Source organism: Otolemur garnettii, unplaced genomic scaffold (genome assembly GCF_000181295.1).
Source record: "Otolemur garnettii isolate 467f Iridium unplaced genomic scaffold, OtoGar3 scaffold00083, whole genome shotgun sequence".
In the NCBI taxonomy this organism is placed as follows: domain Eukaryota; kingdom Metazoa; phylum Chordata; class Mammalia; order Primates; family Galagidae; genus Otolemur; species Otolemur garnettii.
The window spans coordinates 2,955,014-2,977,594 of NW_003852478.1; the positions used below are offsets into that span (position 1 = coordinate 2,955,014).

At 38.3% G+C, this 22,581-nt stretch overlaps 1 protein-coding gene across 2 annotated transcripts in view; it reads right to left on the reverse strand.

Annotated features, from left to right (window-relative positions):
* Positions 1-22,581, reverse strand: part of GABRA2 (gamma-aminobutyric acid type A receptor alpha2 subunit) — a 130,773-nt gene that overhangs the window by 29,869 nt on the left and 78,323 nt on the right. For both annotated transcript variants that reach the window (XM_012808084.1, XM_023515980.1), the window contains exons 6-7: positions 20,474-20,617; positions 19,010-19,162 (exon numbers count right to left, since the gene is read on the reverse strand). In XM_012808084.1, the coding sequence (XP_012663538.1) occupies positions 19,010-19,162; positions 20,474-20,617 (297 nt within the window). The remainder of the gene's footprint in view (positions 1-19,009; positions 19,163-20,473; positions 20,618-22,581) is intronic.

The window sequence follows — 22,581 nt, forward strand, 5'->3', positions numbered from 1 at the left end:
CAGGGTCTGCAGCTAATTTTACTCATGTCACTTTGAGAATTCAGTCATATGACCACATAGGACCATGAAGAAGCAAGGAAGTGCAGTCCTGATTTGATGCTCACAGAGAGAATGATGGGCCCACTGAGGGCACAGGCCCACCCCGGGGGAGGCCTCCTCTTCAACTTGGCCTTCACCTAACAAACGCAAACAAAGTCACCTGCTCATCTGTACCCTCAGGTTAATCTGAAATGAAAAAGAAAGGCTTCTATGATTCTGTCAGTTACTGGGAGACAAGAATCTCCTCTGACCAAGGAGGGAGGATTGTCTACGTACGGACTGTGCCCACTGGCTCAGATCTCAGAGGCAGGAAGTGAAGTGTTTAATCCTGACCCTCTAAAACTCCAAACCACCTGATACACAAAACAAAACTCAACACATAGTCATTGGCTTCCCACAGCCATCAGAAAGTGTGTTCTATGTAGACGTGAACTATATAGAAACTCTGGGAAAAGAAAGAGCAGAAGGTGTTAAAAAATGGAAGAACGTACCATGCTCTTGGCTGAGAAGAATCAACATTGTTAAAACGTCCATAACCCCCAAAGCAAGCTTCAAGACAGCTTCCAAGTCCCACTTCAAAACAACTGGTCTTGTTTAATAGAAAGTCTAAGCCACGACTTCTCTGTCCATGTTGTATCTTTCGACTGCTGCCCTTTTACCCCGTTCACACCAGTTGTTTAACGACTGGGTGTCCACAAGTTGCCCTGTTGCTCCTCTGCTCTTCTCGCTGCACTGCTCTCCCCTGACAGTTTCATTCGTGTTTATTTCCTAACCTGCTCCCACGTGACTACGATCTTCAGAGATGCATCTCATGAACTCCAGAGTCAAATATCTGAGTTTCTCTCAATAGCTCCACACATATTCAATGAAAATACATTGAGCCTCAAACATGACATTCACTTATTTGTTAAAACGTCCCCCAGCCTATTATGTGCCAGTCACTTTGTTAGACACAACTATGTAAAGACATGAATTACAAGCCCAGACAGAGCATCGGCTATAGGAAGATAGAGGTAATTGACAGGCAAGTCACAAAGAAAGCATAAACAATAGAGAAAGCATGGGGTACTCTGAGTCTACCTAAAGGGTCCCTATGCAAGATACTGGAATCAGAGAGGGCTTCCTGGTGGAAGTAAAAAAGGACACTTCAAGAGTCCGGGGAACGGCTCGGCGCCTGTGGCTCAAGCGGCTAAGGCACCAGCCACATACACCTAAGATGGCAGATTCGAATCCAGCCCGGACCCACCAAACAACAATAATGGCTGCAACCAAAAAAGAGCCAGGCGTTGTGGCGGGCGCCTGTGGTCCCAGCTACTTGGGAGGCTGAGGCAGGAGACTCGCTTGAGCCCAGGAGTTGGAGGTTGCTGTGAGCTGTGAAGCCATGGCACTCTACCCAGGGGGACAGCTTGAGGCTCTGTCTCAAAAAAAAAAAAAAAAGAGTCCGGGGAACAACATGTTCTACAAAGGAAATATCACTCCGATTCCCAAACCGGGAAAGGACACAACCAAAAAGGAAAACTAAAGGCCAATGTCATTAATAGTATTGATGCAAAAATATTCAATAAGATCCTAACAAACAGAATACAGTGATACATTAAAAAATTAGGCATTATGATAAAGTGGGTTTTATCCCAGGGATGTGAGGTTGGATCAACATACATAAATCCATAAATATAACTTGCCACATTAAAAAAAATAAAGACCATATGATTCTCTCAATTGATGCAGAAAAGGCTTTTAACAAAATTCAGCATCCTTTCCTGAAAAGAACATTTATAATTACAGTCATAGGTGTATTAACTGATAGAGGTCATATACAACAAACTCACAGCCGACATCATATCAAATGGAGTAAAACTGAAAGCATTTCCACTAAAACTAGAACCAGGCAAGGATGCCCATTATCTCCACTGTTATTCAACACAGTGCTGAAGTCCTAGCCAAGGCAATCAGACAAGTGAAAGAGATCAAGGGTATTCAAATGGGGTCAGAGGAGGTCAGACTCCTGCTCTTTGCAGATGACAACCTTATACCTAGAAAACTCCAGGGACTCAACTACAAAGTTCTTAAAAGTGATCAAGAAATACAATATCATCTCAGGATACACAATCAATGTCCACACATCAGTGGCCTTCATATATGCCAATAATAGTCAAGCTGAGAATCAGATCAAAAATACAATACCTTTCACAGTAGCTCCAAAGAAGATGAAATACCTGGGAATATATTGAACAAAGGATGTGAAGGTTCTCTATAAAGAGAACAATGAAACCCTGAGAAAATAGATAGCAGAAGACACTAAGAAATGGAAGAACATACCATGCTCCTGGCTGGGAAGAATCAACATCGTTAAAATGTCCACACTACCCCAAACAATTTATAGATTTAATGCAATCCTCATCAAATCAATGCCATACTTTGAAGAACTTGAAAAAATAGTACTTTTATTTCATATGGAACCAGAAAAAAAGCCCTAATAACCAATACAATTTTAAGAAATAAAAACAAATCTGGAGGCATCATGTTACTGTATTTCAGGTTATACTACAAGTCTATAGTGATCAAAACAACATGGTATTAACACAAAAATAAAGATATAGATCTATAAAATAGAATAGAGAACACAGAGATAAACCCAGCCATGTGTCACCATCAGAGCCTTGATAAACCAAAGGCATACACTGGGGAAAAGAAACCCCATTTAATAAATGGTGCTGGGAGAACTGGTGAGCCACATATAGAAACCAAAATTGACCTCCACCTCTCACCATTGACAAAAATTGACTCTTGCTGGATAAAAGATTTAAATTTAAGACATGAAACAATACAAATTCTAGAAGAGAGTGTGGAGAAAACACTTGAAGATACTGGCCCGCAAAAAAACTTTATGAAGGAGGCCCCCTAGTAATTGCAGCAACACCAAAAATGAGTAAGTGGAACACGATCAAGCTAAAAAGTACAGCAAAGGGTACCTCAACTAGAGCAAACACAGACAGCCTTCAGAATGGGAGAAGATATTTGCCTGCTATGAATCTGAGGAAGATCTAATAACTAGAATTTATAGAGAACTTAAACTAATGAACAAGAGAAAACAACCCTATTTGTAAGCAGCAAAGAGACTTGAACAGAAACTTCTCTGAAGATGATAGAAAAATGGCCAAAAAAACACATGAAAAAATGCTCATTGTCCCTAATTATCAGAGACAAGCAAATTGAAACCACTCTGAGATAGCACCCACTTTCAGTGAGATTAGCCCACATCACAAAGTCCCAACTCTGAGAAGCTGGCATGGATGTGGAGAGAAGGGAACGCTTTTGCACTGCTAGTGGGACTGCAAACTAATACAGTCTCTATGAAAAGAAGTGTGGAAAATTCTCAAAGAACTAACAATCAACCTTCCATTTCGCCCCACAATCCCATTAGTAGGTTTTGAAGAACCTACTAATCATTTTGGGTAATTGAAGAACAGAAGAACAAAAATCATTTTGCCATAAGGACATTTGCACCAGAATGTTTATTGCAGCTCAATTCACAATTGCCAAGAGGTGGAAACAACCCAAGCACCCATCAACCCATGAGTGGACTAACAAACTGTACATGTGTATACCATGAGAAAAAAATGGAGACTTTACATCTTTTGTGTTTACCTGGATGGAGTTGAAAGACATTCTTCTTAGTAAAGTATCTCAAGAACAGGCAAAAAGATATCTAATGTACTCAGTACTAATATGAAACCAATATATAAACAACTACATGTCCACAGGAAAGAAAAAATACAAGTGTATTCTAGCAGAGAGAAGGGGAGAGAAGGGAGAGGGGAGGGGAGCGGAGGGAGGGTGATCGGTGGGAGGAGGGAAGGTGACTGTGGGGTCTGACCTAAGGTGCATACTGTGAGGTTTTCAGCATGGCCCCTGGGTGAAGGGCTCAACTGTAACTTGAACTTCACCTTAGAATTGAAAAGAATGTAACCAAAACACCTGTACCCTCATATTCATCTGAAATGCAAAATAAATAAATAAAAATATTGCTACCTGACTCACACTCTAGCAGAGGTCAATACTCATTATCAGATGAGTCACTGAATGAAATAATGTATTTAAAAATTGTAAACAACAACAGTAGTGGACCACAGGTTCAGATTTCATGAGAAACAAAGTATGTTAAGAATATAGGAAGTTTTAAAGTGAAGCAGAGTTTGATCAAAATATTGCAAATGTCATTTAAATTGTCCAAATCAATGCCTTTTGCACATAAATCACACATTTGTACATTATTCCAGATAGAATAATAAAAACCATCACTTAGGAACACTTACTATAGGCCAGGTTTTATTCTGAGAACTTTTCCATGAATTAATATGTGTAATTCTATGTGAGTGAGTTAGGTATTATTCTGCTCATATGCAGACAAGGAGATTAAGGCTTAGTGAGTTCCTTTAGTGCCTCACTGAAGACTGTACTGTTACCAAGTATTAGAGCTGAGGTGCAAACTCGGGAAGCCTAACTCAAAAGTCCACCCTCTTTACTATTAAATTATACTGTTGAATCTACAAACGGGATCTTCTTTTGAAGTCACTTATATATTTATATCATGTATTTTTTGATATTGTTAATCTAACATTTATACTTTACTGGTGAACCACCTAGCATATTTATAAATTTTAAAGTCATATTTTGTATTAAACTGTTTAAATTGCTTGAGAAGTGGCTATGCACCAAGAAAAACAGGCTTTAAGGTCAGGCAGGAGTTTGGATTCTGTTTCTGCCATAGCAGCTTTGTAACCTTGCAAAGTTTTAGGCCCTTCCCTTATCTGCAAAATGGACATATTTTTTTGGTTGTTGGGAGGAAAAGGTATGAGCATATATGCCTGTATGTAAGGTTGTCCAACAAATGTTAAATTCTCTTCTCTCTGAGCCTCAGTGACTTCATCTCTAAAATGGGAATTAGAATATTTATCTTATATACTTCCAAATATGAAATAATATATGCAAACGTCCTGTATAAAACCTATTGAACAGAGAGTACTACAGATTCCCTGTTATATCATTATACTCCCAAGCAAAGTGTGTTTAGATGATAAGAATCCAAACCAAGAATGCAAGAGTCCCATCTAGCGGTGGTTTAACAAAAATCAAAGGACGCTTAGGGACCGTACAGCTTAAATGGCTGCCTAGGAAGCCTTGGGCAATTGGTTATCCATTTTCCATCTTCGGAAAGAATTTACTGTGGGTCGTATAGGAAGAGAAGGGAAAGCCTTGAACTGGGTTTTCCTCCCTTCTTTCATCTTCCAACAAGGCACAGAACTTTTCGAAGCTGATTCACGTATTTCTGGTCTCATTAAACCTGTCATCTTTGTGACTGAACTACTCTGCTCCTAGAGTTAAAAGGATATGATTCAGCTTCTTAATTAGGGACAACCCGATAGCCTGATTCTACCAATGAATTCAGCCGTGTCATTATGACTCAATATCAATCTCTTGCATGAACCACCCATCACATCAGAATCGACTACATTTGACAGGAAATTTCCAAGAACTCCAGCCTGGTTCATGTCTAATCTCCAATGAAATCAGTTATGCGCTGGAGGTTCTACATTAAAATAAGGTTGGATCTAAAATGGTCAGAGAGTCTCCCAGGCTACCTCTGGGGCCTCTGCAACTTTTCTTCTTTACCCAAAAAAGTGCTGTCTGTGACAGCTGTTGAGTATCACAATTATATTCTGAATTTATGACTTTAAACTAAAACATTCACAATAATGACAAGAAGACGTGCAGAAGATAGAATAACAGGGGACAAGAGAAAACCCTATTCTATATAAATTCCTCATAGTTATCACACCCTTTTTCTATTTCAATCTTGTATATTGCATTGCCACAAAATGCAGGGAGACTGTTCAAATGTTTTGATGATTTTTTATAATCCCTTAAGGTTATTTAACTGGGGATATATGTTATTTGTAATGAATAATGCACTATTAGAGAATTTTTATCACAAAAGTCACCAACTGGAAATCATTTGAAAATTAATAATATCTTTTTATTCCTATCGAGATTGATGAAACTCAATCAAACTTATGCATTCAAACTTTAGCTGCAGCAAAAGTAATTATTTCACGATCTAGTCATGACCTACACCTGTTTAAATCGTAGAATAATCAAGAGTGGAGAAGTGGTTGTATTCCAAATCAGTAGTTAAATGGAGAGAACAAAAAAACACATACTTCAAAAAAAATTCAAATCAAAAGAAATCAACAACACCACCACAAAAAACTCTCCTCTTGAAATACGTGCAGTCTTCTTCATACATTCTATGAAGCTATGAAGCTCTCACAAATGAATTCCAGGAAAAATTCTATGATGGAGAAATAAGTTTAATCAATGCAGCAAAGGCAGTAATCAAAGTCTTCACCTCAGATTACATGGACCTCTCTCGGGACTAAAGTGATCCTATTATAAATAACTGTGCTGGGTTAAGTAGATGAAATTTAGTTAAGAATACAGAATATGACATCTGGGCAATCTGAACTTGGACAAGCCACTTTCTTATGTTAGCTGCTGTCTGGTAACCACTTCTGCTGTGGGACAAGGAATCTGAACTTCAGACAGGCAGCATGACAGAGAAGAGATCAAATCTAAACGTTCATCTCAAGTTCTGATACAGGTTTAGGACACTTGACTCTCAACCAGAAATCACCCATGTATGAAGAAATCACCCAGGATATTTCCGACTTCAAGCTCAAAAAGAAAAGAAAAAGAGAAAAGAAAAAGTAGCTGATGGCTTATAGTGTAGTAAAAAGAACGAAACTTTTCGGGGTAGAGAGTTCTAAGGTCAAATTCCTTCTTTGGTACTGACCTTCTTTGGAGTAGCTTCTCAACAGCTCTGGGCTTCCATGTTCTTGGCTGAAAAGGGGGCATAATGTTATTTTCCTAACTGGAGAAGTTTTTTCCCTAGAATTAAATAATGAGTAAATTTTAAGTGTCTAACACAATGCACAGTATAAAAAAATAATAAATGTTCTTTCTATTTTTCTCTTCCCATCATTATTACCACTGCAATTTCACCACAGGATATGGGAACGGCTCCACCGGCTCGCACCATTTCAATGGTCATAATTTCTTCCAAGTGATATTTGCATGTCCTAATCAAAATCTAAAAATTTAAAAGAAAATCACCAACAAAACAGTTCTGCTAAGTCTCCCCTTCTGTCCTTACTATAAGGAGAATATAATTCATCTATATTTAACAAGCTTAACTAGGCCACCTATATTCCTGAAACAACTTCTCAGCCTGCCTAGAGCAACCAAGGCTTTCTAATTTTTCTTGCCACGGCTTATTAATGTATTTTGCTTCAGTCACTTTCCTAATTGGTGGTGAAGTGACTGGGATCAGACTGACAGCGGCAGGGAGGGGGGCAGTGGGTGGGCTGGCAGCTCTCATCTGATTAGCACGGCTGCCTTGTGCCAAAGTCGATTCTGGCCTGCCAGGTGCACCTGCTGTTAGCACTCCGTCACCCAAGCCCTGTGCAAGATGGGGATTTGGATTCAGGCTGTCTATTCACTAGTGTCACATCCTGCTACCACCCAGGCATTCTACTCCGGCTGCCACTTTCTCACTCATTTCCAATTAAAACCACCTATCCCAGCTCTTTAGCCTGGACAGCTGAAGCTATATTCATGTTTGTTTGTTTTTCCCAGTTCTCTATCTGCTGGCTGAAAATTCAGATGTCCACAGGGACAAGACAGGAAAAATAAATGGGTAAGGTGGTGAGCAGCAGGGAAAAGGTCTGTGGCAACTAGACCCTGGATGTCTCAAGGGCGCTGCTGCTACTCAGTTCCAGTCTGGGGTTGCCAATTTAAGAATACAAACCCCAGTTTTGCCAAATCTTAGAATGTTTCGATCGCTTTTTTCAATTATTGAAAAAGATTAGAGTTTGTGGCATTAGTTTTCTTATTGTGGTAGAAACTGCTAGCTACCGAACTAACAGAAAATGAAACTGCAATATTATAACACTGCATTTATTCATTCAGGGATGGCACTTCCTGAGACTCTCTTAGCACTTTATAAAAGCACATGATGGATGGAGATTACTGGGCAGGACTTTGGGGAAAGGTTATTATATGGCAAACAGAGAGCTAAACATGGTCTTTTACATTCACTTCCTTCTTCTATTTCCTGGAATACGAGTGTAATGGCTGGAACATCAGCAGCCTTTTCAGCCTATGAGGCAAAACCACAAGCAAAGAAGATCAAAGTAGAAAGATGAAAGAGCTAAGTGCCTGATGTCCATCACGCCATCATACCAGCCTTGCACCACCTATGTGCAGACTGTCTTTACATGGTAGGGAAGGCTCTCATGTATTTAAGCCACTATATTTAGGTTCTTTGGTATGAAAAGTCAAATTAAAGCAAGAAAACCTGTGAAACTAAGGAGAAAAGTAATCCCAAACATGCCCTATTTGGAGTTTTAATTATTCCAAAACTTATATAATACAAGCAGCTAAGGCCCTTGCTATGCCTTGAACTTTGTATGCAACAAGAAATACTTGAACTCCCTAAAATCATTTACCAAATGCAAGTTTGTTCACTGATTTTAGTTTTAATAGAAAAAAGCTCTGTTATTACTGAATTAAGAGAAAGTAAAAGTACATTATGTAAACTGTCTAAAATTCAAAACATAATTTGACTTCAAATAGAGAGATAATTACTGGAAAATTCCTCACATTTTTAAATTCATATAAAGTTTTAGAGGTTGTTCAGCAAGTAAAATGAACAGAAGCCAGAATTTCACGAAATAAGCTACACATGAAAGAAAATAAGGTTTTTACACTGTGAGTACATTGTCTTCTCAGGAGCTTGGAAGGCACAGCGTCTAAGGTGTGTCTTCCCAAGTGTTCTCCTACATTGCAGCAGGGAGCCAGTGCCTTACCATGAAGGGTGTGTGCTTGATTTTTGTTCAGGGATGCAGCCAAAGGCTACTGAGCAGCACTAAAAAAGTAAGTGCTTAGTAAGCTGGTGTTGAATAAATTGTGCAACAGTTCAAAGGAGTCTTTTATTGTCACAAGGTACAAACGCAATCCTTCTGAATTAGTATCTTTGAAAGGCATCACTCTGGCTCCACATGACCTCAAAGCAAATGCAATACACCAAAAAGCAACAGATAAAACTCAATATAATGGAGCAATAGTCTCAATATCAAGAAATGCACATTTTAATTTCAACTTCTTGCTCCACCATCTTTTTTTTTTTTTCTTCCAGATGCATCTCCTGTCCAAATCAGCAGGTGATTAGCAGGAAATGCACCTGCAAGCCCCAGCTTGTCCCGGGCAGCAAGGCCAGCGGCAGCAGAGAAGCCCGGGCGAGGCGGGAAGCCGGCAGTGCACCAGGCTGAGGATACGCTGCGGCATGTGCCCACTGTCCACTATCCTATTTGTTCTCTTTATTTTTTCTTTTATTCACAGCACAAAGGCCAAACCTCAAAGGCTGAGAAATTTGACACGTGTCTCCTCAGGGCTTATTATTTTATTAAAGTAGCAGATTTTTTTAGACTTGAGTGAATTACTCACCATAACGTAAATCCTTGGACTGGGGGAGGACAGATGATTTAATGATTTCTCACCAGGGAGACAGGTTGTAAACCTGACTGTGAATTTAAAGTGAGAAATTTAGAGCATGCAGAAACTTGGCTTAGGTAACTGCTGTGCAACCGTCTTCAGAAGAAAGCAGAAAACAGTGGAAGGTAAATACAGAGAGGGTGGATAGTGAGAAGGGAAGTCACCTTGAGGCTCCCTTTCAGCCAGGTGATCTTCTTATGGGCTATCCTTGACTTATCCTCCATCCATAACACAACAGACACAGCGTCACACGGAATATTGACCATTAACGTTAGAAAGAACAACTTGTGAAGATAATGCTAAGAATGCATTTAAGCCCTTAAACCTATTTTGTAAATAATTCATACAAAATTCACACATTAAAATACACTCTCTTTCTTTCTCTATACGTTATTGTTGGGGATTCATTGAGGGTCCAAGAAACCAGGTTACACTGATTGCATTTGTTAGGCAAAGTCCCTCTTATAACCATGTCTTGACCCCCAAAGGTGTGTCACATGCCAAGATCCCACCCTCCTCCCTCCTTCCCTCTCTCTGCTCCTCTTTTCCTATATTTTTAATTATACATATATTTTTCGTTTTACTCCTTACTAATTTTTACAAATATTTGTACATTTTTTAAAGTTAACCCTGGCAGCCTTGACACTATAATCTTCTGCTGATTCCAAGTTAAGTATTTATTCATCTACTTATCTCATCTCTGTGCTTGGATAAGTACTTCCATTGGCGTCTTTTAAAATTCTTAACCATATAGGGTTTGCTATGCCATTTTTATTTATCTCAATGAAGTATTTTACTTTCTTTGCAATTTTTATTGAACAAATAATTGATTATTTTATTTTATCTGATTTCTTACAGAAATGTAAGTCATCCTGGAATATTCCTTCTACCTCATTGATTTACTTTCTGCTTTTCATTGTTATATAATGATTCCCTATTTTTATGTATTATTTATTCTCTGCAATCATGCAACCTTATTTTCCAAATCATCTGAATTAGTTATTTTTGGCACATCAGGTTTTGTTGGTTCGTTTTGATTTGATAATTTGCAAAGTTTAAAATAGATATCTAAGGAGATCCCTCTGTCTCTCAATCCTCAGAAACCCTTGATATATGAATTCACTGCCAACCATTTGGTCATGGTATATAATATTTTATTGTCTGGTTGGATTTACTTTGCTAGTGTTCTCTTAAGAATTTTTTAAATTGATAATCTTAAGGCTTTTTTTTTTCTCTAATTCTTTTTTTGTTGGATTTTTGTCTGGATTTTTGATAGATTTTAGTCTGGTTTGAGGGTTATGCTAGCCACGTAGGATGTGTTACAAAGCATTCTTCCATCTTCTGGTTTTTGGAGGAGTGTGAAAGATGACTGATGTTCACTTTTCTATAAATATTTGCTAGAAATCACCACTGAGTATTGGATTTGGTCTCATTTGTTAATCTGTATTCTTCTAGTAATGTACACATTTCATCGAGGTTATCTAATTTGCTGGGGCACAGGTGTCTTATATATTTTAAAATGATGTAAGTCTGCCAGTAATGTCCCTACTTCCATTTCAGATTTTAGTTTTTGAGCTTTCTTTTTCTTAGTCTATCTAAAACTTTTCCACTGTGCTGACATTTTAAAGGGACCAACTCTGGGTTTGGTTGACCCCATTGTTTTTCTAGTCTCTATTTCATTTATCTCTGCTCTAATCTTTATTATTTAATATCCTCTGCTGGGTGTTTAGTTTGTTCTTATTTTTCTGTTATGAATGGAAAAGGTGTAAAGCTTTAAGTTTGTAGCTTTAAGGTATAAAACTATGTTATTTATTTCAGGTCTATTTTATTTTATTTTATTTTATTTTTGAGACAGAGCCTCAGGCTGTCCCCCTGGGTAGAGTGCTGTGGCATCACAGCTCACAGGAACCTCCAACTCCTGGGCTCAAGCGAGTCTCCTGCCTCCACCTCCCAAGTAGCTAGGACCACAGGCGCCCGCCACAACACCCGGCTATTTTTTGGTTGCAGCCGTCATTGTTGTTTGGCAGCCCGGGCTGGATTCGAACCCGCCAGCTCAGGTGTACATGGGTGGCGCCTTAGTCACTTGAGCCACAGGCGCCGAGCCGTCTTTTTTATTTTTTAATGTAGACAATTACAGTTACAAATTTTTCTCTTTGTACCACTTTCACTGCTTCCCATAAGTTTTGGTGTACTGTGTTTTCATGTAATACATCTCAAAGTATTTCATAATTTCCCTGGTGAGTAATTATTTTGCCCATTGCTTATTTAAAAGTGTTCTTTCATTTCCACATATTGGTAATTCTTCTGGGTTTCATCATACTATCATTTCTAACTTCATTCCAGTGTTTTGAGAGAAGAGAATTTCTATGATTTTGATCATTTTAAATTTATGGAGAATTGTTTTATAGCCTAGTGTTATTAGACATCTATTCTGAAAACTCGGATGTGAACTTGCCAAATATGTGTAACGGCTTCAGTTGGGTTGTGGTATTTTGCTTTCACAATCTTTTCTGTGTTTTCCTGTTTGGCATTTTTATTATTCCAAAATTAGTTATCTGTAATCGTGCTTGTTTCCTTGCTAATGTTCTTTATTCACATTTCCTACATGTTCTTTTAATACCCCGAACATATGTTGTTCTTAACAGAGGCAAGTCTTATAATTCTATATGTGCATGGGTGCACGTGGGCTTTGTTTTGTTGCTGTACTCAAAATAGTAGAACCAGATTTGTTGATGCTTAGAATTGAACATATTCTTACTTTGTGGTATTGCTTGTTAGTGAATTTAATCTGGAAGAATTGTCCATTGTTATAGATGAGTTTATTATTTATTCCTCAACCCAGTTACCTTATATTTCACAGCACTTAAAATGTTCCAAGCTCTATGTTCATAAGTATATGATGAAATTCTTTGTATAAAGAGCAACAGGTGTATGTAAACAGAATAACTGTAGTGAAATGTAATTAGCATCACAATATGAATGTTTACAAAGTGCTACAAGAAAACAATGGCAGGGGAGCTTTGCTCAACCATTTTAGTGCATTAACAGGTGAAAAATCAATGTATTAATATATCATGTGTATTTCATCGTAAAAATCGTATATGGTATCAAATTGAGGACTATTATTCTTTTGGAATTTTTTACGTAATCCTCGAGTCTTTATTCACTGAGCACATAAAACTGAATAAAGCTTTAAGAAGATAACCAATTTCTGAAAAACACTGGAAGATATCAGCCTGGGGAAAGATGTCATGAAGACTGCTGGGGCAATTGCAACAATAACAAAAATAAACAAATGGTACTTAATTAAACTGAAAAGGTTCTGTACAGCTAAGGAGACAACAACCAGTGTAAACAGACAAGCTACACAATGGGAAAGGATATTTGCATATTTTGAATCAGACAAGAGCTTGATAACTAGGATCTATAGAGAACTCAAATTAATCCACATGAAAAAAGCCAACAATCCCATATATTAATGGGCAAGAGACATGAATAGAACCTTCTGTAAAGAAGACAGATGATGCAGCATTAAAAAAAAAATGAAGACTTTACTTATGTTTACATGGATGGAGCTGGAAAATACTCTTCTAAGTATCTCAGGAATGGAAAAAAAATATCCAATGTACTCAGTACTACTATGAAACCAATTTACAATCACTCACACATGCATGTGAAAAATGAAACACACCTATAGCCTAGGATGAAGGAGGGAAGGGGAAGGAAAGAGGAAGGGAGGGGGTGGGATATAGAGGGAGGGTTGGTAGGGGGATCACATCTATGGAGCATACTGCAAGTACATGTTGGAGCTATCGGGTGTAGAACGTAAATGTCTTAATCCTGTAATTGGGTAAAAGTGGTGAAGGCTGTGTTGATTAGTAGGATGTAAGCACTCCAATTTGTACAAATAATCAACACATTGAATCCTATAATGGCATAAATGTATTTATGATCTATGTACAAATGACTAAATAAAAAAATAAATTAAAAAAAAAAGAAGACAGACGAATGGCTAACAAACATGAAAAAATGCTCATCGTTCCTAATTATTAGAGAAATACAAATCAAAACCACCCTGAGATACCATCTAACTCCAGTGAGAATGGCCCACATCACAAAATCTCAAAACTGCAGATGCTGGTGTGGATGTGGAGAGAAAGGAACACTTTTACACTGCTGGTGGGACTGCAAACTAATACGACCTTTTTGGAAGGAAGTATGGAGAATCCTCAAAGAACTCAAGCTAGACCTCCCATTTGATCCTGCAATCCCATTACTGAGCATCTACCCAGAAGGAAAAAAAATCCTTTTATCATAAGGACACTACCACTGGACTATTTATCGCAGCTCAATTTACAATTACCAAAATGTGGAAACAGCCTAAACGCCCACCAACCTAGGAACGGATTAACAAGCTGTGGTGTATATACACTATGGAATACTATTCAGCCATTACAAAAATTCAGCCAGGTTTGTATTAAAGGATGGAAGTGAAACACCTTATTCTTAGTAAAGCATCACAAGAATGGAGAAGCATGAATCCTATGTACTCAAATTTGATATGAGGACAATTGACGACATGGTGGGGGAAGGGGAGAGCAGAGAGAGAAAGAAGGAAGGTGGGATGGGGGAAAGGAAGAGCAGAGAGAGGGAAGGAGGGAGGGGGTGGGGGTCTTGGTGTGTGACACACCTTTGAGGGGCAAGACACAATTGTAAGAGGGACTTTACTGAACAAATGCAATCAATGTAACCTGGTTTCTTGTACTCTCAATGAATCCCCAACAATAAATAAATAAATAAAAGAAAATAACCACTTTCTATAGTACCCTGCAAAATATTTCAATTGTCCTGAAATAAATTAGAATAAATAGATCATAAGCATGTACTATCAGTACAAAGATGGCAGGATGACACTGTAGTAAGGAACAAATGTTAATAATCCTAAATTAAATTTGACCTTGCAGACATATCCTGATTTAAACTTTGCCCCTGATTTTGTTTTCGTTTTTATGTACAGGTGCATACATTGTCAAAGAAAGCTGCTCTCCCTACTCTGGGCACTCTGTCCTTCTCATGCACCCTGTTTGTTTAGCACTTTCTAAAACTCTCCCATCAAACCTAGCCTGCAGAAGCCTTCTGCTATTAATCTGATCCACTCTGGTTGTAATTTTAACTTATGATGTTATTTCTTGTGATTATTGACGCTTTTCATCATGTTTATAATTAGGGGCATCGTCTCTAAGCAAATCTGTTCCTCTAAGAATGTAATGATTAAAAAAACAAACAACTTTTTTCCAAGATATAAAAATAGATGTATTTTTTAGACAGCTGGATACAGATTTGGAAAGACCAAATCACCAGCAGAGCCTATTTGAGCTCCTTTGTTCTATGTTGAAGAGGCAGGATTCCTGCTTTTGTCAGCCCACCCCATCCAAGTGTGGTAGAACCTCCATAGTTGACCATCTCCCTGCATTGGCCACCTCCTAACATTGGGCTAATTCAAACAGACTGGAAACACAGCACATGCGTGATCAGTCCCGCAGGCCTATGTCCTTACATGGACCACCTCTGTATGCTGACCGCTTTGAAATAGTTCCTTGCATGGTCAACTTACAGAGGTTCTACCATGCTTTCCTTAGGTATTACTCATCCGAAATCCCACCCTCTTCTATATCTCCAATTTTTCTTTCTTTCTTTTTTAGTTGACCTTTCCCTTTAAAGATAGTCTTAAAGGCAGCCAGTGTACAGAGACTGGAGTAGAGTTTCTGTGCCTTGGACAAGACACATGAAATTCTACACCCCCATTTCTCCTCCTTAAAAAGGAGACATTACTTGTATAATCTACCCCATGGGAGAAATAAAGAGTAAATAAATATACAAAATGACTAAAGTATGGCTTGTAATAAAGTAGTCCCCCTATTGTTCAAATTTTTATAGTAGTTACATTAATAATAATTACGGTACTAATAATAATGACCCACCTGTCTCTCCAGCCTACTTAAATCTTTGTCTTCTGAATTTGGTGTATACTCAGCTTCTTCCTTTTCTCTTTTATTCTCATTTCAATCTGATTTTACTCACAAGCAACTTCTCTTATTTAAATAATTCATTAGTATCAGGAATCTTTGGCTAGGAAATTCACTGAATGTATTTTAGACTTACCAGTATATATATTTGTGTGTGTGTTTGTAAGATATTCAAATTTTCCTCTTTTCCTTTTAGAACATTGTTGTCTCCTGTTTTCCCTCCTAATTTTCTGATCATTCCAATTAGTTCCTTTTTATTCTGGAATTTTAATATTTTAAGAAATCTGTCCTTCAATCTCATATTCACCCACTTAATTTATCTGAGAAATAAGTTCTATATTCAAAAGTTCCATTATCTAGTAGCTAATGATTTCCATTTTAATCAGCCGCTTCTACTAGTAATCTACATTCTAATACTTATTTCTGTTGGCCTACTGGACATCCAATGGATATCCCGAGGAACTTCAAAATCCTCCTAATTCAAATTACATTCATTTTTCCTATTTTTCTCCTTGTTCCTTTGCTTTTATTGACATTATCCACCTAGTATGTTCAAGTAATAAAATAAATTTCATCCTAACTTATTCTTTTTTCTTGTATTTACTATATATGTTCATCAAATCCATTGTTCCTCTCTCCCAAACATCCTTAGATCATATTCTTTTTTCTTTGGTTCATGCTGTCTTCTTTTGAAATATCCGAACTATATCTCATCTGGACTACTTCAGTAGCCTCCTAAATTTTCTCCCTGCCTCAGGTAATTCCCATCTTCCAATTCATCCTTGGCAAAAGTGTCATATCTTTCTAAAGTACAAATAGGATCATATTAATAAGAATAGCTTCAGTTAAGCAAAATAAATAAGTTCTACAGATCTCCTACCCAGCATGGTGCCTATAGCTAACAACATTATGTATTGCATAATTAAAATTTGCTAAAAGGGTAAACTTTATGTTAAGTATCCACCCACTCCTACACATGCAAATAATAATAAATGAGGTGAGAGGGAACATTGGTAGATGACTGGCTATGTCTATGACCTTGATAGTGGTAATGGTCTCACAGGTGTAAACTACTTCTCATAACCATAGAATCATACACATTCAATACGTACAGATTTGTACATGCCAATCATACTTCAGTAAAGCAGTTTTTAAAGATAATAGCTAACAATTACATAGCATTTATTAAATACCAGGCCTTGTTCTGAAAGCATTACACATACTATGGTTCAGAATGCCACAGTGGCTTGCTCAGCCTATAGGGAAAAAGTACATGACACACAAGACTCTTTTTACTGTGAACTAAGATAAAATCTTAACCCCTCTGCTGAGTGAATGGACTCCCTTTTGGCCACGAGGACCCCCCAAATCTTTAAAGCTGAGTTGCCGGCCATGAGGAGAAGGGGGTTCAGACATTCCTCATCATGCCCCCTCCCTTTTTGACATAAGATATCAACTAATTATCAGACCTAAGGATATGTAAGGCAAATCTCAAAGCACACCTGCAGACTATCAATTACTTAACAGCTCTCTTGAATTAGGTAAATGTCCAGCGGCTTACCTTTAATTAATAGATATCCTTACCTTAAATTAAAACACTCCAACCCTTTAGACAAATCTTCATTTCTTTAACTAATTACTAATCAAAGTGTCTTAAAACCCACCTACACCCTAGGATCCCTACTATGAGACGTCCCACCTTTTTAGGCCAAATCAATGTATCTGCCCCACAAATTTCTTAGGATCTCACATGCAATTCCTGTCTTTGTGAACGTGTAAGACCAACCTGTGAGCCAAGGACTGCAGGCACATTTCTTCACCACTTCTTGGGATCATGGGCCACAGACATCTAGCTCATAATAAACCTATTTAAATTATTTTACACAGTTTTTTCCCCCCTTAATGTGATCTAGGCCTCAAACTATATTTCCGTCTATATTTCTACTGACACAACAGCTCCTTGTCACCAAACACAGCATGTTCTTTCACTCCTCAGTGTCACTGACAATCTGTCCTTCTGTGGTGGGGTTTTTTGTTTATTTGTTTTTTTGAGGCAGTCGCATTCTTTGGCTCAAGTATCTTTGCCTCATTCTCCCAAGTAGTTGGGGGTGCAGACACCTGCTACGATGCCTGGCTAGTTTTTCCTTTTTCCTTTTTTTTTTTTTTCAGTAGAGACAGGGTCTCACCCTTGCTCAGACTGGTCTCCAACTGCTGAGCTCCAGCAACCCACCTGCCTTGGCCTCCCAGAGTGCTGGGATACAGGCGTGAGCCATGGCACCCAAACTGGGCGAGGATTCTTGTCCCCTCTCATCAGTCTGAGCAACTTCTGCTCATCTTTCAAGTCTTAAATCAAATGTTAACTCAGCTACTTAATTAGTTCTCCTAGAGAGGATCCATGCTGCTATCTTCTGTGATGACTTATATTTACCTCTTTCTTGATTTTTCTTTATTCTTTCTGGTCATTCTGCTGCCATCCACTAGACTAAGCTATAAGGAACTGTATCTTATTTGTGTTTGCATCTCTAGGGCCAAGTGTAATATCACCAGAGTACCTTCTCAATAAAACTTTCCTAAATGAATGAGTGGTCCAAACCCACAAAGTAACCCGCTTTGTTACAAAACGTGTTCAGATTAATTCGTATACCCAAAAACCAGTAACCCACCCCACTCCCCACCACACAGTTTTTTATTTGTTCAAGAAAATAAACTTTGTTATTAAATACAATAATGGTATGAATGACATACCCTTCTCTTTCTCTCTCTCTTATTTAAGGTACTAAAATTATCTTTATTCACTTCAAAACAAAACCCAAATTAACCTAGAAAGCCTGGAAATACAGTATTCCATACTCCCAGTTAAAAAATTCCCCTGCCTGCTTTTAATCAAGAAATATCAAACACAGTAAAGGACATTAATGAGGTTCTCCCCGGTCCATCTCTCCCTCCCTCTGTCTGGAATATAAAGTTCTAAGACCATCTTTCTTCATCTAAAAACAACAGAAAAGCAAACATAGAAAGCCTAGAAATATGGTCGTTATCCTGGAAAACCTCTAAGAAATCTCCTTTTAGTACCATAAACGCAAATGTCAACGAGAAATATCACTTAACAGAGAGAAGACTGGATGTATTTTCCGAATATTTGAGTACTGTTTATCTCCCTCATTAACCATGTGCCGCTGACTGTGTTACCTCCCGGGGCCTCAGTCTCCTCAGCAGTAAGGTAAAAACAAGAACTCCCGTCCACATATTGGGGTGAGGATCAAGAGAGAGGATGCTTCCAAAGCCTGTTGTAGATCGGGATGTGCTGTAGGACAGAGCGTGTCTTCACTCACCGAACACCGTCCTGGCCGGCACAGATTCTCTGTTGAGCCAGAATGATACTTGAGAGAGGATGACCGTCATGATGCAGGGCAGGTATGTCTGGATCACAAAATACCCAATTTTTCTTTTCAAGTGGAAATGAGCTGTCATTACAGTATATTCACCTGGAAGGCAAATTTAGGAAGCTTAAGAAACTGCAACAGTCAATAGTTGGAACATTTTGGAAATAGGAGAGATTCGCTATAGAACAGATTCTGATTTTTTAAAAAAGGTATTTATCACTTGGATGTCATGACACTTACATGACCTGTATGCTTTGTTAGCACATCACAAGACTATTTAAAGGAAAATGTTAATAGTATAAAGAAACCCCCATTGCATATCCCACGATACCGTCCAGGCTGAATAACTCTCATTCAAAACGTTTGGGAAGAAACGTTGTTCCAGGTTTCTGATTTTTCTAGATTGCAAAATACTTGTATTACTAAGGATTGATCATCCCTAATTCTAAATTCTGAAATCTGAAAGGCTACAATGAGTATTTCCTTTGAGTGTCAATTATGTCAACACTCAAGAAGTTTCAGATTTTGAAGCACCTAAGATTTTAGATTTGGGGGTTCATGATGCTCAACCTGTAAATATTTTTTTCTAGGCTGTCTTCTATTGCCCAGGGGAATTCACGTTCTCTGTCTGTGGATTATTATACTTGCTTGGACTCCTCATCCCCACTGGTACCAACCTCAACCTTTGTTTAGATTGTTCTAACGCAGAGCTCTCTGGCTCTTTAAACCTGGTCACTGGCCACATGTGCAAGGCTGGTCTCTCGGCCTGGAATCTCCCACTTCTCATCCTTCCATCATTACTTAGTTTCTCACCATTGTACGTCTGTTCTCATCCGCTTCAGTCACTTCTATCTTATTCTCTTGTCTACTGCCCTTCTGCTCCTTGGAATTTAATTATTGCCAGATATAAAGTAATTCATCCACAAAGCTCCTTTGTGTTTTGCTTTGTTTTAGGAGAAGGTTGCCCTTAGAGAGGGAATCAGCTTCCCATGCATGCCAGTAGTAACTATCCCTAAATCAAAGTCAAATAATCATAATTTATCCAGAATAAGGGGAAAAGAATTAGAAAAGGGGGGGGGAAATTATCATTTGCTATAAGGTAAATGTTGGCATTGACTGATCTGAAAAGACACAGCATGCTTTTTGAATATATGGTATATTTTAGTACAGCATTTCTGAATTGTTCACACCAATATGAATTTCCTTGGAATCGTGTTAAAATGCAAATGCTCATTTATTTAGTAAGAGGTGGGATCTAAGATTCTGAATGTCTAAAAAGCACCCAAACACCCAAGCACCACAGCACCCATTCTATGCTGCTAATTTTTGTACCTTAAAAGCAGAAGGTTTTAAACAATCTGATAGATTCCCAAGGACTTTCACCCATCTTTTCTTTAGACTCAGTTTACTCACCTGTACTGGATTTAATAGTCTCCTTCCCAACTGATTGGCCCAGCAGATCATACTGATTTAACCTGGAGCCATCAGGGGCGACCTCCACTGAATCAGACGCATTGTAAGTCCAAATATAAGTGACCTCTGAGGTTGTATATGCATCTGCAGGGAATAAAAAAAATGTAAGCACTTTAATAAGAATCACCCATGAACTGAGATTTGCTGAAAAATATCAAAACTTTAAGATCACACACACTTTAGGGCAAAGATGTGTTGCAAACCAAGGAAGACAACCCTGACCATGAGAATGTTTTCACCAACTACTTTGAGAGGTGAAGAGTGAATAGCTCTTTAGAGTCTGCGAGAGTCCCTGGGCCCTGAGAAGGTTGTCACATCCTCTTTGGCCCCATGCAAGCATGTAAAGACTTAGTGGGAGAGAGGTTATAAATGCCCAAAGTTCATTTAAAAGCTTGTTTAGCAATAGCATTCACTCACAAAATAAAAATCATAATCCAAAATTATATTGCTTTCTGGACATAAAAATGCCTAGGTAAGAGTTGAGCGACTTTGCTATTACGATACAACACATTTCATTAAAAGAATAAAAATGAATTACTACAGAAAAATGAATTATTACGTAAAATGAATAATGAATTATTATGTAAATAATTGCATCTAGTCGCAGATTCTTTTAAAAACAAATCCTTTCAATTTATTTTTAAATTACCGCACACTGGTATCACTAGATTACACTTTTCTAGCCCTCTAGTTAGACTGTGGATTTTGTAGGAAGAGGCGAGACACAGACCAGATGTAACTTCCTGGTGTGTGGGCCAAGGAGGCAGCACCACGCAGGGGGAAGCGGCTCCAAGCTGGAGCTCAGGTGACATCCCGTCTCAGCCTCTCCCTGGCACTGGCATTGGCCTTGTTGGCATGTCCTGTTGGGGAACAGCTGACTTCTCCACGCAGGCAGAATCCCTCCACAGTTAGGAAGCAGATAATTCTTGTTATACTACTGACCTTCTGAAGGATGTCCATGCACTTTTACTCGTGGGAATGTTTAAGGATATTAGTTACTCCTAGTTCTCGAGAAAACTCAACATCACAGTCATATTTCCAATTGAGGGAGAGAAAGGGCCAGTTGTCTCTGGCAACAACTCTGCCTGTAGCTCTCCAGGACGCTGGAAATCTCAATCCTCTGCCATAAATAGATTTGTGAGCTTTAATACCGTGGTACTGGGGTGGTCTTAGTTCTGAACGTGATCCAAAGTCTATTATCCCAAATCAATTTCTGTCCAAGCATTGTTATGGATGTGAAAGTTTATGAGTTTGTGACTTTTTGTGTGTGTGTGTGAGATACAGAGATTTGCTCTGTCACCCTGGACAGACAGTCACATCATATAGCTCACTCCAACCTCAGACTCTTGGGCTCAAACAACCCTCCTGTGTCAGCTGAGGCTGCAGGTACATGCCACAACATCCAGATACTGTCCCCATTTTGCTTTTAGTAGAGACAGTGTCTTGTCTACCTCAGGCTGATCTCAAAGTCCCAACTTCAGGAAATCTGCCTGCCTCGGCCTCCAGGCAAAATGTTAGGGTTACAGGTGTGAGCCACTGTACTGGGCCTGGCCACGAATTTATGTCTTTTAATGACATAATGCATAACCTACCTTATCTGGTTTTCTGAATGTCTCTACTAAATATCAACAAAATACTGGTTATATATGTTCATTTACATCCACAATTGTATTTAAACAGTTTTTGAAATAGGATTCCAAAAATGTATATATTTATATATGCATATATATTTTTTAATAGCAGAGAAATATTCACATGTTTGCATATGAATGAATTCTAAGGTCTAATTATCTTTCTAATGAATTTTCGATTCATTAATCATTAATGAGTCTACTGAGAATATTAAATAATAACATTACTAATGTAGATAACTAGCAACTCATTGGCAGATCAAGTGGCTTATTTTGCTTCCCCTATGAACACATCTCCTGGCCCTCTGTTCAGTAACATTTCAAATGGCAAAGAATTGAATAGAACACAAGGATACATCACACCTGCCACTTACATCACACGTTCCACTTACATCACACCTGCCACTTTACATCACA